We start from the raw sequence: 22336 nt of genomic DNA on the forward strand, positions 1-22336 counted from the left end.
AGTGTTTAGTTTATTTAGCATAATCAAATTCTTTTCAAGTAGTGGCAGTAGGCCAGTCTTCTGTTCTGATTCTTTCTCTCTTTTAAACATAGAAATTCTGTATTATTAGCTTTACCTTCATGGTCCACAACTATTGTGCTTCATCTGAATATCTAAGGCTAAGACTGTCACAAGGATAATTTTAGAGATGGAAGGATGCAATTCCTCTCCTTACTCCCCACCAAACTTTCAGTCTGGTTTGGAGGGGAAGGAAGAGAGGTGAAGTGAACTCCGCTTCACAGGCAGAAGTGATATCTGCAACAGTGGGAGCACTTTAAACACTCCTGCCTCCCCTTAGGAAAAATACCAAATAGCTGGTGAATGGAGAGAAGGGTTCCAGAGGGGGGAGCCAGAAGGCCAAATAGAGCTTCCTTCTTCCAATATGGTGCCACCGCACAATTCTATAAACACATATGCATGCTGGTACCATTCCAAATGAAGGGGGGAAGAGTACTGTGAATAGAGAGAGTTATTCCCTTCCTCTGTTGGGGAGATACAGAGCCCCTGGTATTGAGAGAGGTGAAGGGGACATAAATTCCTGGCCCAGGGAAATATGGGAGTAGGGAACATTGTCGGGATTTGAAGAGATGTAGGACTTCTGGCATTAGGAGGTGAGGTGGTGGTACAGGTACTGAACCTGGGGGATTATGGAAGAGAGAGCCATGGGTCCTGGTGTGGGAGGGCTAATATGGACGAGGGGGCACTAAGTCCCTGAAATGGGGAGTATGCAAGGGGGAACATACAGCCCCTGGCATGTAAGGAGGACATAAATACCTGGTTGTATATAATTTGTTTTTACATTATACTTGCATTCTTTAGTGGATGTAAATGTGTGGTATAAATGGTATGTAGTGGGGCACTGATGACATGTTTGGAAAAGGAGAGGTGAAGAGGCTGAACTTGCCTGCTCAGGAGCTAATTGTCCATCATCACCCCCCACAGTCTTTGGATCTGAATTACTTCTCTAGTGTCTGTTCTTCGTTCCTGCTGCTATTTTCTGATACAGTTGATTCCAGATAACAGAATTTATGCACAACTTCTAGCATGGTGCTAACTATTAAAACTTCTGTTGCCATCAAAACATCTAGTGTCAGAATCATTGTTGTCTTTAGACTGATGGTAACTCCAGATTCATCACAGGCTAGTGTAAAGCTATTGCAAAGTTGCTGGAGCGCCTTGTCACTGTATGCAAAAAACACTGCATCATCGGCAAAAAGAAGTTCTCTTAACAGATGAAGTACTGAAACAAGGAGGACTGGTTGTACTTAAACATCTGCACAATGTCTTGCTTGCCTGCTAAAGGGAAGGAGAGGCAACAAAAGACACGAAGGATGCAACATCGTAACTGTATACAAACAAAGGAGATGAGAGATTGCAACAATTACAGAGGAATCTCTTTTTTGTGTTGCTGGCAAGGTATTTGCATGGATCATTCTCAATAGACTGCAAATTCTTGCTGAACATGTATATCCAGAGTTAGTGCAGCTTTCATGCCAGTGGGCCGACTATCAACATGGTCTTTGCACTAAGGCAATTGCAAGAAAAGTGTCAAGGACAAGGAAAAACTGCTCTGTGACGTTTGTAGATCTTACAAAGGCTTTTGACTTTGTCAGTAGAAAGGGCCAATTCCAACTGCTAGAGAGAATTGGTTACCCTGCAATCCCCCTAAATCTGATTTGAGCCTTCCATGATGGCATGAAGGCTGCAGTCCAGTATGATGATGATCAACCTGAAGTGGTGTGAAACAAGGAAGTGTTTTGACACTAACGCTCTCTTCCATATATTCTTCTCTGTTGCTTTGTCATGCTTTCTCATCTAGCATCTGGTGTATGTATATTGTCATGAAGATCAAGTGGAAAACTCTTCAACATTGCATGTCTAAGAGCAAAAGGGAAAATCAAACACCTATGTATAACTAAGACTGCGAGTCTGGCACAGAAGTCATGGATTCTGTGTCTTTCCGGGAACTCCTGCAGCGGCTAGCGCAGCTGGCGCAGGGGCCACGTGAGCAGCTTGGGCAGCCCCTGGGCCAGCCACACTGGCTGCTGCTGGGGCAGTCTCAGGCCACTGGGCCCCCCCACCCCAGCAGCAGTAGGCATTTGGGTGCTGGAGGGAGCTCAGGGCTGAGGCAGGGTGTTGGGGTACAGGAGGGGGTGAGAGCTTCAGGCGGCACTTACTTTGGGGGCTCCCTGGAAGCAGCAACATGTCCCTTGGCTCCTAGGCGGAGGCGTGGCCAGGTAGCTTTGTGTGCTGCCTCCACTCACCGGCATCACCTTCATAGCTCCCATTTGCTGTGGTTCCCTGCCAAAAGGAGGTGCGGAGCCAGTGCTTTGGCCAGAGGCAGCACGTAGAGCCCTATGGCTGAACCTCCGCCTAGGAGCTGAGGGACATGTCACTGCATAGAGCCAGGTAAGGAACCTACCAGGCCGGCCAGCCCCCTCCCCCTAAGCAGCAGCAGGGGTTCCAGGCTGCACACTGCTCTCCCCACCAGCACCCAAAATTTAGTCAGGAGTATATAGTACAAGTCATGGATAGGTCAATGACCATGAATTTTTGTTTACTGCCCATGACCCGTCCATGACTTTTACTAAAAATACCCATGGTTAAAACAGGTTTACCTATAACACATGTAATAAGGAAGTGATATACATGAGTTATGATAGATTTATCTTTATTTGGCCCCAGTCACATGGTCAGGGTCACAAAAGGTCAAATATCTGTCATATTAAAGCAGCCAGTCTTTATTTACTCTAGTGACTACAGTTTATTTTTTTAAATCAAATGCAAATAATACATAATAGCAACTAAAAATAACTACAGACTATTACAGCAATTAATAAAATACCCAAACAGGTATGTCTTGGCTGAAGGTCAGGGTAAATGAGAAGATTATTCTGCCTCTTTTTGGAAATCTGTTAATGACTCATATCTTTGAACCTCACTGGTTTTCTCATCACAGTGCTACTTGTTCTCAAAATAGTTCTGTCTGCAGTGGACTATTTAGATGCTATGGGCATGTTCAGGCTAGAAAACTTATTTATTTTATTTTAACCTTGTGTTAGTGTTAGTTTTCACGTTGTTATCAGGTTGAGGGTACCTTAACCAGTCAACAGTTGTGAAAACTACAAACTGCCTTGTTCACACTAGGATTTTACCATGTTAGCTAACATGCTTTTAAAAAAATACCAAAAACTTTTCTCCAAGCCTCTGTCAGCATAGTCCTCTCATGTAGACACAACTTACACTGACAGAAGGAGATTTTCTGCAAGTGCAGGACTCTGCAGTTTCTATTGGCTGGGAACCGTGGCCAATGGGAGTTACAGGAGCAGTGCCTGCGGGCAGGAGTAGCGCACGGAGCCACCTTGGCCACTCCTAAACCTAGAAGCCAGACATGCTGGTCGCTTCCGGGAGCCGCCCAAGGTAAGCGCCACCTGGTCGGAGCCCACAAATCCCTCACCCCCTCCGGCACCTCAACCCCATGAGCCCCCTCCCACACCCAATCTCCCTCCAAGAGACTGCACTCTGAACCCCCTCCTGCACTCCAACCCCCTGCCTCAGGCTCAGCCCAGAGCTCCCTCCCACACTCTGAACTCGTCAGTCCCACCTCATAGCCCAGAGCTTGCACCCCCTCCCACACCCCAACCCCCTACCCCAGCCTGGTGGAAGTGAATGAGGGTAGGGGAGAGTGAGCGACGGAGGGAAAGGGAATGGAGTGAGCGGGGTGGCCCAGGGGTGGGGTAGGGACAGGCAAGAGTTTGGGGGTTTTTGTGATTGGCAGCCCTAACTAACTGGTAGATTATGGCCCACACAATAATGTGGGACTAAGGAATTTGTGTCTGTTTCTTTCTTGACTTGGCCTCATGGGAAGAGCCTTAAAATTGTATTTTTGGTAACATGAGTTTAGGTAATCTTGAAGATCATAAATCAAACACAATAGTGTAACACTCCGAAGTATTTTAAATGGGTACTTCTGTTCTAGTTCATGAACATTTTTTCTTTTAATATTTTAATATTTATTTCATCATTTTACCATGAATATATTTGCTCAACCCAGTATATTTTATAATGATTGATGCAAACAAGTTCTGTTTGATATTAATATTGCATTTTTCCTCTACAAGGCTATCTCAAATGTAAGCATGCTTATAACTGGTATCTTAATTTTATTGTACATCAATTTCTCTCTCTTTTACAGTAGGGGAAAGTGAGGGGCAAAAAAATAGATGAGGATTAGACTGAGCCTCCACTTTCATGAAGGCCTTATTGTTTCCCCTCTTATGACTTCCTTTCTCCCTATATCTGTCTCCCATGATCATGAATATGCTGTGTCTAGGAGGGCTGGATGAAATTTTCGTAGAAGTCAGTTTGTCACTCATCACCACCTATCCAGGTGGAGCAGCATGATGATCTTTTTAAGCCCCTGCTGAGGAATGAGACCTAGACATCTTCTGGAATTCTGAAATTCCAAGTTTTGTGACTGACAGCATATAGTGCGATAACTAAGCCAGTAAACTAGCTTGTTCATCTCTGATCTTTTCTGTATTCAGTTCACATCTTCAAAAAATTTTCCAGCTGGAAAATGTAGCTGGAATTGAGACTGATCTGTGTCTCTTTATGTTTTGATAAAGTAGGTTGATTCCTGCTTTTTACACCTATGTTATATCACATTTGCTTGTTTTGCTTGTAGTGCTTTGCTTATAGCTAATTGCGTGCTTCGTACATTCTGATGATTTTTATTCTGTTTCTAGGAAAAGCTCTTGTCACGATCTCTTCAAAGAGGTGAAGATCTTCAATTTGATCAGGTAGGAAACACTTTTTCATTTAAGATACAGCATTGTCTGTCTGTGTTTGTTTTTTCAGGCTGTATGGAATTAAGACTTTCTGTGCAAGCAGAGGCTAGCAGTTCTAGTGTTCAGATGATTAACTTAGAATGTTACTGTACTGGTTTATGTTAAATAATTACCAGAGATAATTCCAATTTTTGTTCCCAACTCTAAAAAGTGATATAATATACTCATAGATAAATAATTTAAGGATGACAAATCCAAAATAGGATGTAGAAATGAGACCAGGAGCTGAATGATAATAATTATGTTTCTGGCTTTGTCACAGACTTCATGTAACCATGGGCAAGTTATTTTAATGTTTCTGTCTAAATTTCCCCATCTCTAAAATAATGATAATTTCAGTGATTTTTGTAAGGGTCAATTACTATAAGATACTTTTAGATCCTTGAGTGGAAAGCATAATAGTCATATGATGTATCCTCTAATCTGTTTAATTTTAGGATTTTATATAGTGCTCCTTACTGTATTCTCTAATGCTCCATTGTATTTCATTCATTTAAAGGGAACTACTCACAGGGCATGGCTACAGTTGCAGATGTAGAGTGCTGTGAGTTAAACCCACCTACGCAGAGTGCAGTAGGAAAAGTGCTGCAGTCTGTCCACACTGACAGCTGCAGGCGCACGGGCGTGGCCATATTTGCGGCACTTGCAGCAGCATTGGGAGCAGTGAGAGCACTTCTTCCCATTTTGGTGCTGTGGCTTGTGGGAAGGGGGTGGGGAGTGCAGGGTATTCTGGGTCCTGTCCCAACACCCTGTGATGCATCAGTTCGCATCCCAGAATTCCCTTGGCTTCCATCCACATTTGGCGCCATCTTTCAACGTTTTTTGTATTGCATGCTCTGTCTTCCCTTTCGGTCTGCGAGAATGGAGCCTGAACAGTTGAGGAGTATGCTGACGAGTCTCACCAGCATGTCACGTTTGGCAGTTGAGCTATTCCTTATGATCCAAAGTGACAGTGAGAGCTCTGACGATGGTATCGACTCAAGAAACCCATATGACACGAGTTTGCTTGTGGCATTCATGGACATGCTCATCAGCGTGGAATGCTGCTTTTGGGCTCAGAAAACAAGCACTGCATAGTGGGATTACATCGTCATACAAGTCTGGGATGATGAGCAGTGGCTGCAGAACTTTCAGATGAGAAAAGCCACTTTCATGGGACTGTGTGAGGAGCTCACCCCCACCCTGCGGCACAAAGACACAAGATTGAGAGCTGCCCTGATGGTGGAGAAGCGGGTGGCTATTGCAGTGTGGAAGCTGGCAACTCCAGACAGCTGCCAATCAGTCACTAACCAGTTTGGAGTGGGTAAATTGACCGTTGGAATCGGGTTGATGCAAGTTTGCAGGGCCATTAGTCGCATCCTGCTGAGAAGAACCGTGATTTTGGGTAAAGTGCATGACATTGTGTCTGGCTTTGCACAAATGAGTTTCCCTAACTGCAGAGGGGTGATAGATGGCACGCATATTCCAATTCTGGCACCAGCCCACCTAGCCTCAGAGTATGTTAATCGAAAGAGGTATTTCTCAATGTTCCTGTAGGTGCTTGTGGATCACCGTGTGCTTTTCATTGACATTAACACAGGCTGGCCCGGAAAGGTGCATGACGCATGCATCTTTCAGAACACTGGCCTGTTCAGGAAGCTGCAAGCCGGGACTTTTTTCGCAGACCTGAAGATCACCGTAGATGAAGTTGAAATGCCCATTGTGATCCTTGGAGACCCTGCTTACCCTTTAATGCCATAGCTTATGAAACCCTACACAGGGAGCCTTGACAGCAGCAAGGAGTGGTTCAACAACAGGCTGAGCTGGTGCAGAATGACCGTGGAGTGTGCTTTTGTCCGTTTGGTGCTCTCTGTATGGGAAGCTGGGCCTGGCTGATGACAGCATCCCCGCGGTTATATCCATGTGATAACATTTGTGAAGGGAAGGATGAAAGATTGACTCAGGCATGGAACTCAGAAGTTCAACACCTGGAGGCTGAATTTGAACAGCCAGAGAGCAGGGCTATTAGAGGAGCCCAGCACGGGGCTGGAAGGATTAGGGATGCCTTGAGGGAGCAATTTTAGGCTGAAAGCCACCAGTAATGTCTGGTGCCCTCACAGGAGTGAAGTGCAGTGGTTCCAATGTTAATAGGAATCTGTGTTTGCTATGCTGACTTGCAGAGCCTGTTTCTTTCCTGGCTAAGGTATCTTCTACTTTATGCAATAACAAAGAATGTTTTCAAAGCCAAAAAATCCGTTTATTGAAAAGAGACAGAACTGCTTGGGAAACAGAAAGGGCAAGGGGAACGGTACAATCAGAGATTTGCGTATATCCTGTCTGGAGTGCTGTGCAATGAGTGCTGCACTTCAGGATAGCTATACCACATGGTGATAGGGGTTGAGTGCAGTGGGTAAGGGTCATAGTTAGGGCTGGGTGATGAAGCTACAGGTGTTGGAGGCTGCTGGTGGCAGTAAGAACCCGGATGTTGGGGAAAGTGGGTTGGAGGTGACGTGGGGAGCACAAGGGAAAGAGTTTTGGGACAAGGACTGGTGGGGGGACGCGGTTGTGCTCCGCCTGCACTGCTACGAGCGCCTGTATCGAATCCGTTTGGTGCTTAGCAGCCGCTCTGTGCTTTGGTGCCAGCGATCCGCATTCTGCTGCTGGACCCTCCTTTCACTCTCCTGCCACTCTTGCACTTTTTGATTTTCATTACTTGAATGCTGCATTACTTCATTCAGCATGTCTTCCCTGCTTCTACATGGCTTCTTTCGGATTCTTTGGAGTCTTTCGGCTGGTGATAACACGGACGGCTGTAATGTGAAGGTTGCATCTGTAAAGGCAAAATGCAACACTTTACAGAGGCAGCATTGTTCACGCCAGACAGAGCAATAATTCCCCCATACTTAAGGGCAAGCACAGTGTACACAATAGCATAATTTGCCCATCCCAAAGCAAGCACACATAACCCCCAGGAGCCCTATAATGGTGAGTAAGCACAGGGTCAAGCGTGAGTGATTGTTTCACGGCTGTACTGTCCTCTGGGTTTCTGTGCCTTGGGGAGAGCCAACAGCGGCAGCGGGCCCCTATACTGAACATTGTCCCCACATTTTTCACAGGAGTTCATCCTAGAAGATATCTCACTGCTGAGAGTGACCTGGGAAGCAAGGGAGGGTCTGCAGTGTGGCTTCTGCCCTGGCCCATATGCAGCTTGCCTATGTGCAGCAATGGTCCCCCCACCCCTCACAGCACAGTGGCGCGGGCAAGTTAGCCTGACTGGGACAAGGACCACAGTGGCTCTCCTGAGAAACCTGCGCAAGTGTATTGCCCAAGTTCTGGATGAGACCTTTGAAGAGATCACTGAGGCTGATTACCGCAATGTGAGAGCACACATCAACACACTATTCCGCATCTAGGCATGCATGCAGCCCTAACCCTCCTTGCCCCAAGAACCCACACCGAATAACTTCCTTCCCAAAATAAAAGCTGCTTACCAGGAACCTCCTCTGTTGTTTGTCCTTCCCAAGCACTGGCTGCCGCGACTGCCTACCTTCCTCCTGGTTTGAGAACAGCTCCTGGCTGCATGCATCTAGGGATTCTGGGGTGTCTTCCTCTGCCTCAGCACCCTCGCTCCCACTTTGCTGCTGCTCCTCCTCCTCCTCCTCCTCCTCCTTCCTTGTTGGACTGGGTTCTGAAGTGTCCATGGCGGTCCCCGGAGTGGAGGTGGGGTCGCCCCCAAGTAACGCATCCATCTCTTTGTAGAAATGGCAGGTCATGGGGGCAGCACGGGAGCGGCCGTTTGCCTCGTGGGCTTTGTGGTAGGCATTCCGCAGCTCCTTCACTTTAATCCTGCACTGCAATGCGTCCCAGTCAAGGCCCCTTTCCATCATGTCCCTTGATATCTGCCCGAAGGTATCGTAATTCCTATGGCTGGAGTGCAGCTGGGACTGGACAGCTTCCTCTCTCCAAACACTGCTGAGGTCCAGCAACTTGCCATTGCCATATTGGGGCTCGCCTGGTATGTGAAGGCATGGTCATCTGGAAAGATTTGCTGATAGCATTCCATGCCTGGCTGAGCAAACAGGAAGGGAATTTTCAAAATTCTCAGAGAATTTAAATGGCAGGTCTGATGGTTGGTCACCTGAGGCCAGGGCAGTAGAATTCAAAGTGATGACCAGAGTGGCTAGCACAGGCATCGTGGGATGCTTCTGGAGACCGATCAGAGCGCACTATAGGCCCAGGACATCCTCACTGGCACTGCGGCACTCCAGCGGGGGCGCAGCAGACATTATTCCATTCGCCAAGGTGGAGTACCAGCAGCGCTGTAGCTACCTAGTCAGAGCACTTTATGTGCCTTGCCAGCGTGGACAGGGAGTGAGCTAGTGCACATAGGGCTTCTTTAATGCACTGTAACTCGCAAGTGTAGCCAAGCCCACAGTGTGTAAAGTTAAGGGTATGTGCAATTCACTTCAGGAGCAGGCCTTTAGTGCTTGCTATATAATAATATTCCAGGATTGTCATTCCGTTTGTGTGTCACTCTGAAGCCTAGAATGTCTGAGTAAGTGTGAAGTGATGAAAACAGCTACAAGTGTGGTTGAGAACTCCTGTTTATTTAGAATATCACTAGATTCAGTTATCACTGGGATACAGTCCAGTTTTTAAGTTCTCAGCCATTTTAACTTTACACCCATGTGGTGTACAGCTACAGTAAGACATGTATCCGTGCCATGCCAGAAGCCCTGAACCACTGTGTATTTGGAGGTAACTCAATAAGTTAGCACACTTACTCTGCTATTAATTTGCATGCTACACTTTCATTGGTTGTATACAGGAGACTGCATGGATGGTGGATTACTTGACCAAACTGCTACATTCATTTCACAGCATGGGCTTTTATCTATTAATAATTGTTTCTAGTTCTGTCATCACATTGACGTCACATCCTGCAGAGCCCTGCTGGTTTATTGCCCATCCCTAAGTACTTAACTCCTAACTTTTTATTACTGAATAATATATTGTTGTATGCAGCTCACTATTTATTTATGTCCAGATCATTTTGGTAGATTGTTCCTTTGCATGTTTCCTCTGATTTGCGTGTTTAGCGTTGTGACAGAAGGCCTAGGGACCCTGCCCAAACGATATAGTTCATGTTGAGGAGATCCAACCCAAAACAATCCCCACCGTCAGCCTGCTAAGGAATTTATCAAGTGACCTGACTGAAACCAGCCAGCCAAGGTGGCCTGTGAAAAGCAGTGTTTGAGCTAGGTTGAAAAGCCTTTAAAAGGTGGTCATTAATCATTAAAGAGTTCTATTTTCTCGAGGACTATTGCCTAGAAGGTGAAAAATGATACTGTTTTATGAACAGTTTTTGAAGCTCTTTGATTTAAAAAAAAATAGGATTTAATAAGCAACTTGACAGGGGACACAGAAAAAGTGTTGGTATTAAGACTTCACAGAAGTACTGACAAGTGGACTAGAATAGTTTGAGGGAGGGGATTGCTTTCAGGGGATGTAAGCCAATCACTTTTCTTTTTTTTCCTCGGTAACTAAGGTGAAAGTACCTGGTCTATTTTCACTTGAGATACGTTAAGCAAACCATTTCTGTTGTTTTAATTCCATTTCCTATTTTTAATCTTGCTTTTGTTGAGATTACTTTTGTTTAGGTAATTTTATGCGGATGTCCTCAAATAAGAAAACTCCATGAGGTGAGATGCAAACAATCCTATCTCAGTGAATTGTGTTACTGTGAAGCTGCAGTAGGCAAACCCAAGGAGGGAAGCTGAAAGACTATGGCCTTGGCTACACTGGCACTTTACAGCGCTGCAACTTTCTCACTCAGGGGTGTGAAAAAACACACCCTCGAGCACAGCAAGTTACAGTGCTGTAAAGTGCCAGTGTAAACAGTGCCCCAATTCTGGGAGCGCGGCTCCCAGCGTTGCAAGCTAATCCCCACGGGGAGGTGGAGTACGTGCAGTGCTGGGAGAGCTCTCTCCCAGCGCTGGCGCCGCAACTACACTCACACTTCAAAGCGCTGCCGTGGGAGCACTCTCGTGGCAGCGCTTTGGAGTTTCCAGTGTAGCCAAGCGCTAAGAAGGAGACAATAGTTAATGATGGGTGTTCAGACATATTTGATCATAATTGAATTTACAGCCTTGCTATTCAATGTATGGCATGTGGTTGTGTTTTTTGTGTCCCCATTTCTGATTCTGTTATACTCATTTGATGTAATGTCCAGAGATGGATAGAACATTTTGTTTAGAAGTGAGGAAATGTCTCTGAAAGCCAATATGCAGAGGGAGCTGTTGTGCAACCTAGGTGGTTTTCAGCATTGCAGCAACTCCTGCAGCAGCATTGTCAATAGAGCTCTGGCTCTGTTGCAGTGGAAGAGGAGAATGTAAGGAGAGACCCAAGGGGAAACTGAATAGACAGCCCGGGTGGAGAGAGAAGGGAGACTCTGAGTTGGAGTGAGGGGGTAGGAGAACCACAGAGGTTACCTTTCTAAACCTTTTCAGGTCAGAACAACATTATGTTGGAGTGAGAAGCTGAACTCAGCATGAGGGAAGAACACCACAGCTGGAGTTAGTCCCTCAGCTGAAAACTAAATACCATTGATTTGCAACTTTTTCTAATGAAAGTATTAATAAAGTTTGCTGAACCTGGAATAAACTGCTTTGTAATTGTTGTCCACTTACATTTCTTACTGTTAATGATTGGTCTCCTCCTGTGAAATCATATGGAAGAGCTACAAGATACAAATTAATGTATTTGTAGGGAGAAATCAGAGTAGAGCAGAAGAGCTTATAAACTCCTAGATCCTTGAAATGCAGAGTAATAAACCAAAAACTATTTAATTACACTCTGTATTACTAATTTTCATATTTTGATTATTTTCTTTGTGTCTAATTTTGACTTAGTCTTTGGAAAACAAGGAATTTGTTATAGTAAAATCTATTTTAAAGATATTGAAAAGATACTGAAGCAGAAGGTCAGGGTAGAATGACGTTGACTAGTTTGTGAGAATAGGAACTGTGGATCTTTGCAGAATTTTTAAAAGAAATACACTGTTTTAGTGGGAGGTCAAAAATTGTTTCTGTCACTTCACTTTGTGTTTATATATTAAATCCTTACAAAAATAAATGTTGCAGTGGTGCACAGAATTGCAGTATATAAGATTCTGGACTCAGTAATGTAGTACAAATGCTCAATTCAAATTTTGAGATGGGAGTGGGGGGAATAGACAAACTCCTTAGGACTGACCGTATCCTGGTCAGAGGCTGCCATAGAGGTTGCTTTCCTGTGTATTGCTCTCAGTGAGGCAGGAGCAGGAGTCAAACTGGAGAAGTGGGAGCCACAGAGATGAGAAAAACTCCTGGATGGGGATTAGTCATCTTTCTGCCTCTTAGAGCAAGTGAGTAGGATGAGCAAATTAGCTGAAAAATGGGACTATAATTTGCCTTTATTGTAAGCATAACCAGACCTAAGAGAGCCGGATAAGATTGTAATTTTACTGTAGAAAAGAAATAATGCTTAAGTCTTCAAATAGGAAGACTCTTCTCTTAAATCTCATTGAGTTTTTTTCCTATTTTGGAAAGAGAGAATCCAAAGAAATAAGAAGCAAATCTTTACTCTTAAGCATTTCTAAAATGTGAAAAATTTGAATATTAAATCATTTAAATATTCCTGTTGTTTAAAGCATGTTATAAAGAAGCTGTCTGAAGAGGTATTACATTACCAACTACTTTTTATAGTTGATTCATTGTTCTTACTAATCCCCTGCATACTTCAAAAAAAATTTTTTATTTTAAGAAAAATTGTTTCCTCCTTGTTGCTAATGCAGCTTGAAATTAACATAGTTTGGTTTACTTTCCTTTTTTGTTTATCACAGGAATCCTATTTAATCTGGAACTGTTGGAGTTTTTCTAACACTAGCACTAGCAAGATTTTATTTGGGGCCTTTTCCACTGGCCACTGTTGTCAACAGTCCTTCTAAGGTGGGGGTGGGCAAACTTTTTGGCCTGAGGGCCACATCGGGGAATAGAAATTGTAGGGCGGGCCATAAATGCTCACAGAATTGGGGTTGGGGTGCAGGCTCTGGGGTGGTGCTGGGGATGAGGAGTTTGGGGTGTAACAGGGTGCTCTGGGCTGGGACTGGGGGTTTCGGAGGACAGGAGGGGAACAGGGCTGGGACAGGGGTGTGGGAAGACATGCAGGTTCTGGCTGGGGGTGCAGGCTCTCGGGTGGGGCTAGGGATGAGAGCTTTGGAGTGCAGGAGGGTGCTCTGGCTGTGATCGAAAGGTTTGGAGAGTGGGAGGGGAATCAGGGCTGGGGCAGGGGGTTGGGCTGTGGGGAGAGGCTCTAGGGGTGCAGGTTCCAAGAATTGCTTACCTCAAGCAGCTCCCGGAAGCTGTGACATGTCCCTTCTCTGGCACCTGTGCAGCGGCACAGCCAGCTATCTCTGCACGCTGCCCCAGCCACAGGCACCGCCCCTGCAGCTCCCATTGGAGTGTGTAGGAGCCAGAGTGGGGCCATGATGTGGCTTCCAGGAGCTGCATGGTGCGGTCCCCGGCTGGAGCATGGCCAAGCCGTGTGGTGCGGTCCCCGACCCAGTGCCCCGGTCAGAATGGGGTGAGCCGCGTGGTACGGCCCCTGATCCAGTGCCCCGGCCAGAGCGGGGCCAATACACGTGGTGTAGCCCCCAACCCAGCGCCCCAGCCGGAGCACCAGAGCGGGGCCAAGCTGCGTGCTGTGGCTTGCAGGCTGGCTAGTTTGCCCACCCCTGTTCTAAGGGCTGTTCAGGATTGAGTCATTGTCACTAGCACACAAAGGAAGAGGAAGAGGGCTTCAGGAGCATTTCGTTCTCTGCCCCAGGTAGCCAGAATACCTTCATAGCACATGAGAATGCTGGAAGGTGTGCGCAGTTATAGAACCAGGACACATGCTATGTCCCTAGCAGAATGTGATGGGAAAGGCATATAAGCCTCCTGCTGACTACAGCATATGCTGACATCAGCAATGTGTGCTAGCCTACGGTGCATCTGAGTGCATTTTATATCGGTCAGAGAAAGAGAAACGTGTTCTGCAGTGAGGAATGCTGTCCTGTGCTATCAGGATTCTCAGTCTAGAGGACACTTTCCATCTCCTCACTGTGCTTGCTGCCTTCATCATGGGCCTGATTTAGTCCTAAAGTGGAATCAGTTTCCTCTACAAGTACTGATATAATGTACAATCTTAAATTTGGGACCCAAACCACTTGATAATGTGGTTTTAAATAAAATGAATATTTCTTTTGTTCCATCATAAAATATATAGAGAAAGGCAATCCCTCTCCCCATAACAAAATAAAAGGAAAAAACAAAACAAAAACAGAACAAATAAATATGCAACCAAAAATAAATATGAAAAACCTGCTTTGTGAAAGGCCTGGGATTATTGTACAAAGTTTTAGGGTAGAACTATATAATTATAAAATAAACAAGCAAGTAAGAATAGAAAAAATATCTTGGTAGTTTGAAAATGGGATCTCCTTGCAGTAACTATTTTACTGTATTTTTTTAAGAACATGGTTAACCAGGAGAAGGATATATTTGCTGTCTAAAAAAGCATATTTGCATTTAAACTGTTGAGATGTTATGTTGGGAGGAAATGATTTGTATTTTATTGTATGTTTTAGAAAAGATAACAAAATAATTACACTATAGTTTTGCATAAGAAATTCATACAGTTCAGAAAACTATGAGCATACAGTTGAGATGAGACAAAACATGTTAAAATATTTTGTGTTCTTTCATTAAAAAAAAGTTGTTGAAAAAATGTTTTCAACGACATTGCCTAGTGGTAGGACACTGAGTTTGGAGTACGGAGACCTGGATTCTGTTCCCAGCTCTGCCACTGCCCTGCTATGTAACCTGCATCAAGGCACTTGGCTTCTCTGTGCCTCTGTTTCCTTTCTCTCCCTTTGTGTATCTTGTCTTTAACTGTAAGCTCTTTAGAGCAAGCGACTCTCTCTCTTTGTGGGTTTGTTCAGCACAATGAGCCCCCAATTTGATTGGGTTCTAGTTGCTTCTGTAATATAAATAATAATACTGAAGAGCTCAGCCACATCTAAATTGCACAAATCCAAAAGCTGCAGGTCCCAAAATTATCTATAAGTGTATTACTGCAGTGTAATAATGTTCTTTCCTGTTAACAGATGTGTTGTCAGATTATAACATTTTCAGTGTTGCTTTGTTTGGAGTGTCCTTTCTATACCATTAATATCTTAAGGATGCAAAAGTGACTGGGAGGGAAATAAAAGAAGCAATTCATTCTAACGCAAAAATGACTTTTCACCAAGAGAATGAAGTGTTTTAGAATACTGTGGAGGGTAGATATTTGTTGTATTGGCATTTTAGTGCGAACACTTCTTAATCTGGAATATGTGAAAATAGCATTTAAGATGCAATGCAGGCACAGTACAGTATTTGGCGTGTGTGTGTCCGCTGCTGCCAGATTGGTTACTTCCCGTTTCGCTTGGTGTTCAGATGACTGGTCAATCCATAACTCTGAAGTTTGTATCTTTTGAGGTTCTACTGTAGTGATAGTATATAAACCATCTTATAGGGAAACAACAACTCCTAAATAACCAGAGTAGATAAGGTTGAAAAGATAATACTTTTTGAAAACATTTTTCATTCCATCAGGAGAAGCATCAGTACACGGATTAAGCAGGCAAAGGAGAGATGGATGGATCTAGAAAGAGCACTAAAGTGACTAAGTGATTGTGCACGCTAATTGCTTGTTTGGCCATTTTCATTGAAACCACATGGTGATACTAGTTATGTAATGGCTTTGTGCTTGGTACTGTACAATTTATTAATTTTGTAGTTTTTATGTGGTGCTTATCTCTTCAAAACACCAATGAATTTAGCTGCACAAGTTATTTCTATTTTAAAGATTAACTTCTCTGTGCCTCATTCTCCTAAACAACTTGCCCAAGATCACACAGCAAGCGTTAACAGAACTGGTGGTAGAACCCAGATCTCCAGACTTTATGTGCTGTCAGATGCCCCCATCTTACCTGATGTCAGTTTGGCTTTACTCTCATTGGAGATAATAGGAACTCAACTCAGCCTTATCTATGGAACCACAAGAGGCACTTGCATAATAAGTAAAAGTGGAACTAATTTTTGTTAGGAAAATCAAGGTATTTGATGAATTGGGATTTTTAAATTTTTTTAGAATTAATTATTTTGAAGGGCCTATAGTAATATAAGAATGTTAACAGAATAAGCCAGATTTATGTATTTTAACAAGATCAAGTTAAATTCTTATGGCTTTTATGAATCAGAGTAAATTTCAAATCATTTGGAAGCAGGCATAGATTATTCTGCTTTCCATCAGTGTACAAGTGTTAAACTAATTTTCTATACTGTACAGTAAATGTCATGTATTAACCATCTTTCAGCTAAAATATCTCTTTTATAGAAAATAATATACATCTAATAGAGCTCACTCTCTCTCTCTGCAAATCAATAATCACACACTGTCTGTTCAGTACTAATAACACAAGTATTTAATGATAATGATACAGGCTTATATAATGTCATCAAAGAAGAAAATCCTCATCTTTAAATAATGTGCTAGGCTTCTTTCATAGTGACCATCAATTATTAGATAAGGAGCTTTTAAAAATGCCTAATTTTACCTTTATTGTTAAAATTACAAGTAAAAAGCTTCTGCTACCATCGGTAAGTGGAATAGAAACCTGTACCTTACTCACACTGCAGGAGGATAGTACAACTAGAGGCAGCAGGATAAAGGTAGTAAGTTCATCAGCAGGCAGAGTTAATGATATCAGAATGTCATTGTTACGTATTGCAGGTTGTCAGATGCAAGAGATGTTGAATTTGAAACAAGAACAAAAACTATAATTTAAGGTAGCTAACATGAATTCCCCTTTCTTCCTTTATAATCATAGAATCATAGAAGGTTGATTCAAAAGGTTGGAAGGGACCTCATGAGGTCATCTGGTCCAACCCCCTGCTAAAGGCAGGACTATTTTCCCTAAATAATCCCAGCCAGGGTGCGGTCTAGCCGGACTTTAAATAGCTCTAAAGATGGAGATTCTACCACCTCCCTAGGTAACCCATTCCAATACTTCACCACTCTCCTAGTCAGAAAGTTTTTTCTAATATCCAGCCTCGACTTCCGCAACTGCAACTTCAAACCATTGCTCCTTGTTCTGTCTTCCATTTTCACCGTCGGGCTGGGGGGGGGGGGGTGTCAATGTGACAGGTGTCTGCTGGTGGATTCTCTCAAGAGGCAGGTGGGAGAGTTACGGGAGGAGGTGTCTAGGCTCCGGAGTTAGCCATGCCCTGGAGAAGTTCTTTGATAGTGTCCACGATGAAGACGGTGCAAGGCTGAGGATCTCTCTAGTGCAGAGGGCTCCTGCTACATCACCAGAGAAGGATGAGAGGCTCTTCACAGGGAGGACACTGGTAGGCTGGTATACTCCTCGCAGCCATCCAAGTGTCCAACCCCTGCTCCCATCAACCCTCACGTTCTGGTGAAGAATCGTTATGTGGCACTTGCGAGAGAGGAGGGAGGAGGGAGGAAGCGAAGCATGCACCCCTGAGGCTGAGAGGATCCCATCTACCCCACCCAGGAGAAACGTAGGGTTGTGTGTGATTGGAACTCGTTGCTGAGGGGACGGAGAAGCACCCATCTGTTGCCTGACAGGGCCTCATCGGAGAGGTATGCTGATCTGTCCGGGCCCGTACCGAGACGTTCAGAGGGATTGTCGAGAATCGTCCACCGCCACTGCTACTACCCCATGCTACTCCATCCATGTGGGAACCAATGATAACTGCGAGAGGTGGATCCCAGCAGATCAAAAGTGCACTACAGGGCCTCTGGGAGCACGGGTGAGGTCGTTCGGCTGCTCAAGGTTGTGTTTCTCCTCGATTCTTCCAGTCAAGGGAGGGGCCAGGCAGACGACAGATGCATCCTAGAGGTGAATGCCTGGTTGCAGAGATGGTGTCGTCAGGAGGGCTTTGTCTTCTCGACCACGGACTACTGTTCAGGAAGGGAGGACTGCTAGCGGAGATGGGACTCACGCCTGTCAAGGAAAGGGAGAAGGCATTTTTGGAGCGTCGATTGGCTACCTAAGTGAGGAGGGCTTATAAACGAGTGCGACGGGAAAGGTAGCATACGCATGACCGCCAAAGGTAAGCTCCAAAGGGAAACGGTGGAGGAAGGATGGAAACTTGGAGAAGAAACCGATGTCGGCCCGTTTGTAATCGGCATGGAGAGAAGGAGAAAGTATCCGAACTGAGGCTGGGGGATCAATGCATTGCCTTAAAAAGTGTCTCAAGAAACCCCTAATTTCCTGGAGAGATGCGCTCTCTATATCTGAGGGTGTAGCGAAAGAGAATCACATACGGAGACAATTCCCCCAGGGGAGAAGGAGATGCAACAGGGGAAATGAAGCAGCGCAGAAGAAAGTAGGGCAGTGGCTGAATTTTTAATTGCCGACACAAATGGCGAGGAACTGGAAACAAGAAGGGAAATAGAGTCTTTGCACAGACAGGGAATTTACAAAGTTATTGGCATAACTGAGACATGTGGATAGCTCGCATACCTGGAGCACTGGCCATGAGATGGGATTAATGAGCTGTTCAGAAGATATGAGCAGGGGCGACCAGTAGGGAGGAGTAGCGCTGTATGTTTAAAAGAGCTGTATGTAATGCCCAGAGCTCGAGCTGACAAACTCTGGAAAGAGCCAGTTTGAAAGCTTGGGTTAAATTTAAGGGAAGTCACAAGGGGGATGGTTATGGGGGGGTTGGGTTTTTCTTTGCTACAGACACCAGACAGAAAGAAGAGGTGATGAGGCTTTTTAACAGACACTAGCAAAGTCTGTAGATCACAGGCCCTGGTTCTCATGGGGATTTCAATTATCCTGATACAACTGCTGTATAGAAGAAACTACAGCAGTGCACAGAGCAATACCAGGAAGTTGTTTGGAGAATCGCTCTGAGAACAACTTCCTGGTGAAAATGCTGGGGGAACATAGGGCCTTGCGCCTCTCGACCTCCTGCTCACAAACAGAAGAAGTAGTTGATCGGCGAAGTAAGGTGACGGCAACCTGGGCAGCAGTGATCATGACATGGCAGAGTTCAGAACCCTGGTCAAAGGAAGGAAGAAGAGAAGCAGACGCAAACCCTGGATTTCAGAAAAGCGGATTTCTCAGCTCCTTAGAGAAATGATGGGCAGGATTCCCTGGGAAGCTGAACTGAAGGGGATGGGTGTCCAGGAAGCTGGCAGTTTTTTAAAGAAACCATGCTAGAGCACAGGAAATCCCATACCGATGTGCAAAAGAACAGCAAGCGTAGAAAGTGCCCAGCATGGCTTAGCAGGGAACTCAGTGGTGAGCTGAAGCAAAAGGAGGAAGCTTACAAAAAATGGAAGCTGGACAGATGACTGGGTAGGCATATAAGTTATTGTCGGCTGCAGGGATAGAATCAAAGACCAAAGGGCAATTTGAGTTGAAACTAGCAAGGGATGTGAGGATAATAGGAAGGGTTTTAACAAGTATGTAAGCAACAAGAAGAGACTAGGGATGGTGTAGGTCCCTTACTCAATGAGGCAGGTATCCTAGTGGTGGAAGATATGGAAGGCTGAAGTACTCAATTCCTTCTTCACTTCAGTCTTTACGGGCAGGACAACTCCCAGACTACTACTGGGGGAATCGCAGAGAGGAGGGAGAGCGGAGCCCAACCTGTGATAGAGGGTCAGGTTAGGGACTACTTAAAGAACGTTAGACGTGCCACAAGTCTATTGGACCGGACGACACGCATCCGGGGGTGCTGAGGGAGTTAGCTGATGTGTTGCAGAGCCGTTGACATTATCTTTGAAAATTCATGGCGAACAGGAGAGGTCCCAGAGGACTGGAAGAAAGCAAATATAGTATCTATCTTTAAGAAAGGGAAAAAGGAAGATCCGGGAACTACAGACCAAATCAGTCTCATCTCATGCGGCCAAATAATGGAGCAGGTGCTGAACGAATCCATCCTGAAACACTTAGAGGAAAACAAGGTGATCAGAACAGTCAGCATGGATTCACAAGGGTAAATCATGCCTGACCAACCTGATTGCTTTCTATGATGAGATGACTGGATTGTGGATGGGGGCAAAGCTGTTTGATGTTGTATACCTTGACTTTAGTTAAGGCTTTTGACACGGTTCCCACAGCATTCTCATCAGCAAACCAAGGAAGTATGGGTGAGGAATGGGACTGGAAGTGGATAGAAAACTGGTTGAATCAACGGGCTCAGCGGGTAGGTATCAATGGCACACTCTCATAGTTGGCAAACCATATACAAGTGGTGTGCCCCAGGGTCGTCTTTAGGGCCGTTCTATTCAATGTCTTCATTAATGATCTTGATGATGGGATAGCTTGACCTATTAAGTAAATTTGCAGATGACACAAGTTGTGGGAGTGGTGGACACGGATGGAGGGCAGGGATAGGATCCAGGAAGACTTTAGACAAATTGGAGAAGTGGGCCACAAGAACCAATGAAGTTCAACAAGGACAAGTGCAAGTCCTTGCACTGATAGACAGAAAACCCATGCACTGCTACAGGCTGGGACTGTTTGGCCTAAGTAGCAGGCTGAAGAAAGGATCTTGGGTTACGATAGATGGAAAGTTGAACATGAGCCTACAGTGTGCTCTTGTAGCCAAAAAGGCTAATGTATATGGGCTGTATTAGTGGAGTGTTGCCAGCAGATCAAGGGATGTGATTATTCCCCTCTATTCGGCCACTGGTGAGGCAACATTGGAATATTGTGTCCAGTTTGGGGCGCCACACTACAAAAAGGACGTGGAACAATTGAGAGAGTCCAGCGGAGGGGCAACATAAACATGATTAGCAGGACTGGAGCCCATCAAACTTCAATAGAACAACCTACTCTCTCCTCCTTTGGGAGCATCCCTTCAAAGAAAAATGAAGTTGGCCCGCCCACCCCAAAACCCCCTTTAGTCTCTTCTTTGCAGCTAAAAAGCCAGTTCTTTCATTCTTCTTCATTAAGTCATGTGCTCTCAGTCCTCTAATCATGTTTTGGTTCGCCTCCTTCGCTGGCTCTCTTCAATTGTTCACGTCCTTTGGTATGTGGCCCCAATACGACAAATATTCCAGTGTGCCTCACCAGTGCCTGAATAGAGGGGATATATCACATCCCTTGATCGCTGGCTACACCCTACAATTACAGCCCAGTATAAACCTGATAGCGCTTTTGGCTAAAGCACCTGTAGCTATGTTCAACTTCCATCCTATCGTAACCCTCCAACGATCCACTCCCCTTCTTAGATGCGCTCACTTAGCCAACATCCCCCTGTCACACGCTATGCACACACATTTACACAGCACACACTAGGCAGACACCGAGCACTTTGTCCTTGTTGACACCACACTCTCTGAGTCACTACACAGTGGCCCACACACACCCACCACTTCTCCATTTGTCTCATCCTCCCACCACACACACACACTATCGACCTCCAGCACCTCCTCCACACAGTCCACCACTTCCCACACTGGTGTATCTGCAAATTATTATGTGCAGCACCATCATCAAGATATTAATGAGATCATTGCATAAACGGCCTAGACAGACCCTGGGCACCCCTTGTTACTGGTTCCAACAGAGCGTGTGCCATTGATACCTACCCTGTGAGCCCGCTGTTGATTCAACAGTTTTATCCACTTCAATCATTCTCCCACCTACTTTCCTGGTTGCGACGCAGAAGCTGTGGGAAACCGTGTCAAAAGCCTTACTAAAGTCAAGGTATACAACATCACCGCTTTTGCCCCATCCACAAGTCCAGTCATCATATCAGATAACATCAGGTTGTTCAGGCATGATTAACCTGGTATCCATGTCTGACGCTTCTGATACTCTGTTTTCCTCATGTTTCATGGAGGAGTCGGTTCAGCCAACCTGGCTCCATGATTTTTCCAGGGATTGAATGAGCCTGCTGGTCGTCGTTCCTGGACTTCCTTTTTCCCTTTTCTAAGATCAGATAGCTATAATTGCTTCTTCCATCTCTGGGACCTCTCCGTTCGCGTATATGAATTTCCAAAAGAAATGGTCAACGGCCTGGCAAGAATCACAATCAGCTAATCCCTCAGCACCCCGGATGCAGTTTCGATCCGTATCCCATATGACTTGTTGCAGGTCAACTCTTTAAGTAATCCTAACTTGACCCTCTATCACAGTGGGTGCTCTCACTCCTCTCCTCCTTGCGTCCCCCAGTGATAGCTGGAGTTGATCCGCCGAAAACTGAAGGAGAAGGAATGATACTCAGCTTTTCTCCATATCTTCACCATTCTAGGAACGCCTCATTGAGTAAAGGGCCCTACACCATCCCTATCCTCTTGCGTGGTTGCTTACATACTTGTATACCCTTCCTATTATCTCAATCCCTGTATTTCAA

At 45.0% G+C, this 22336-nt stretch overlaps 1 protein-coding gene across 25 annotated transcripts in view; it reads left to right on the forward strand.

Annotated features, from left to right (window-relative positions):
- FRYL (FRY like transcription coactivator) overlaps positions 1-22336 on the forward strand; it is a 434628-nt gene that overhangs the window by 223278 nt on the left and 189014 nt on the right. For all 25 annotated transcript variants that reach the window (XM_075066487.1, XM_075066485.1, XM_075066486.1 and 22 more), the window contains one exon: positions 4788-4841. In XM_075066487.1, the coding sequence (XP_074922588.1) occupies positions 4788-4841 (54 nt within the window). The remainder of the gene's footprint in view (positions 1-4787; positions 4842-22336) is intronic.

This window comes from Chelonoidis abingdonii, chromosome 5, assembly GCF_003597395.2.
Source record: "Chelonoidis abingdonii isolate Lonesome George chromosome 5, CheloAbing_2.0, whole genome shotgun sequence".
NCBI classification, from domain to species: Eukaryota; Metazoa; Chordata; order Testudines; family Testudinidae; genus Chelonoidis; species Chelonoidis abingdonii.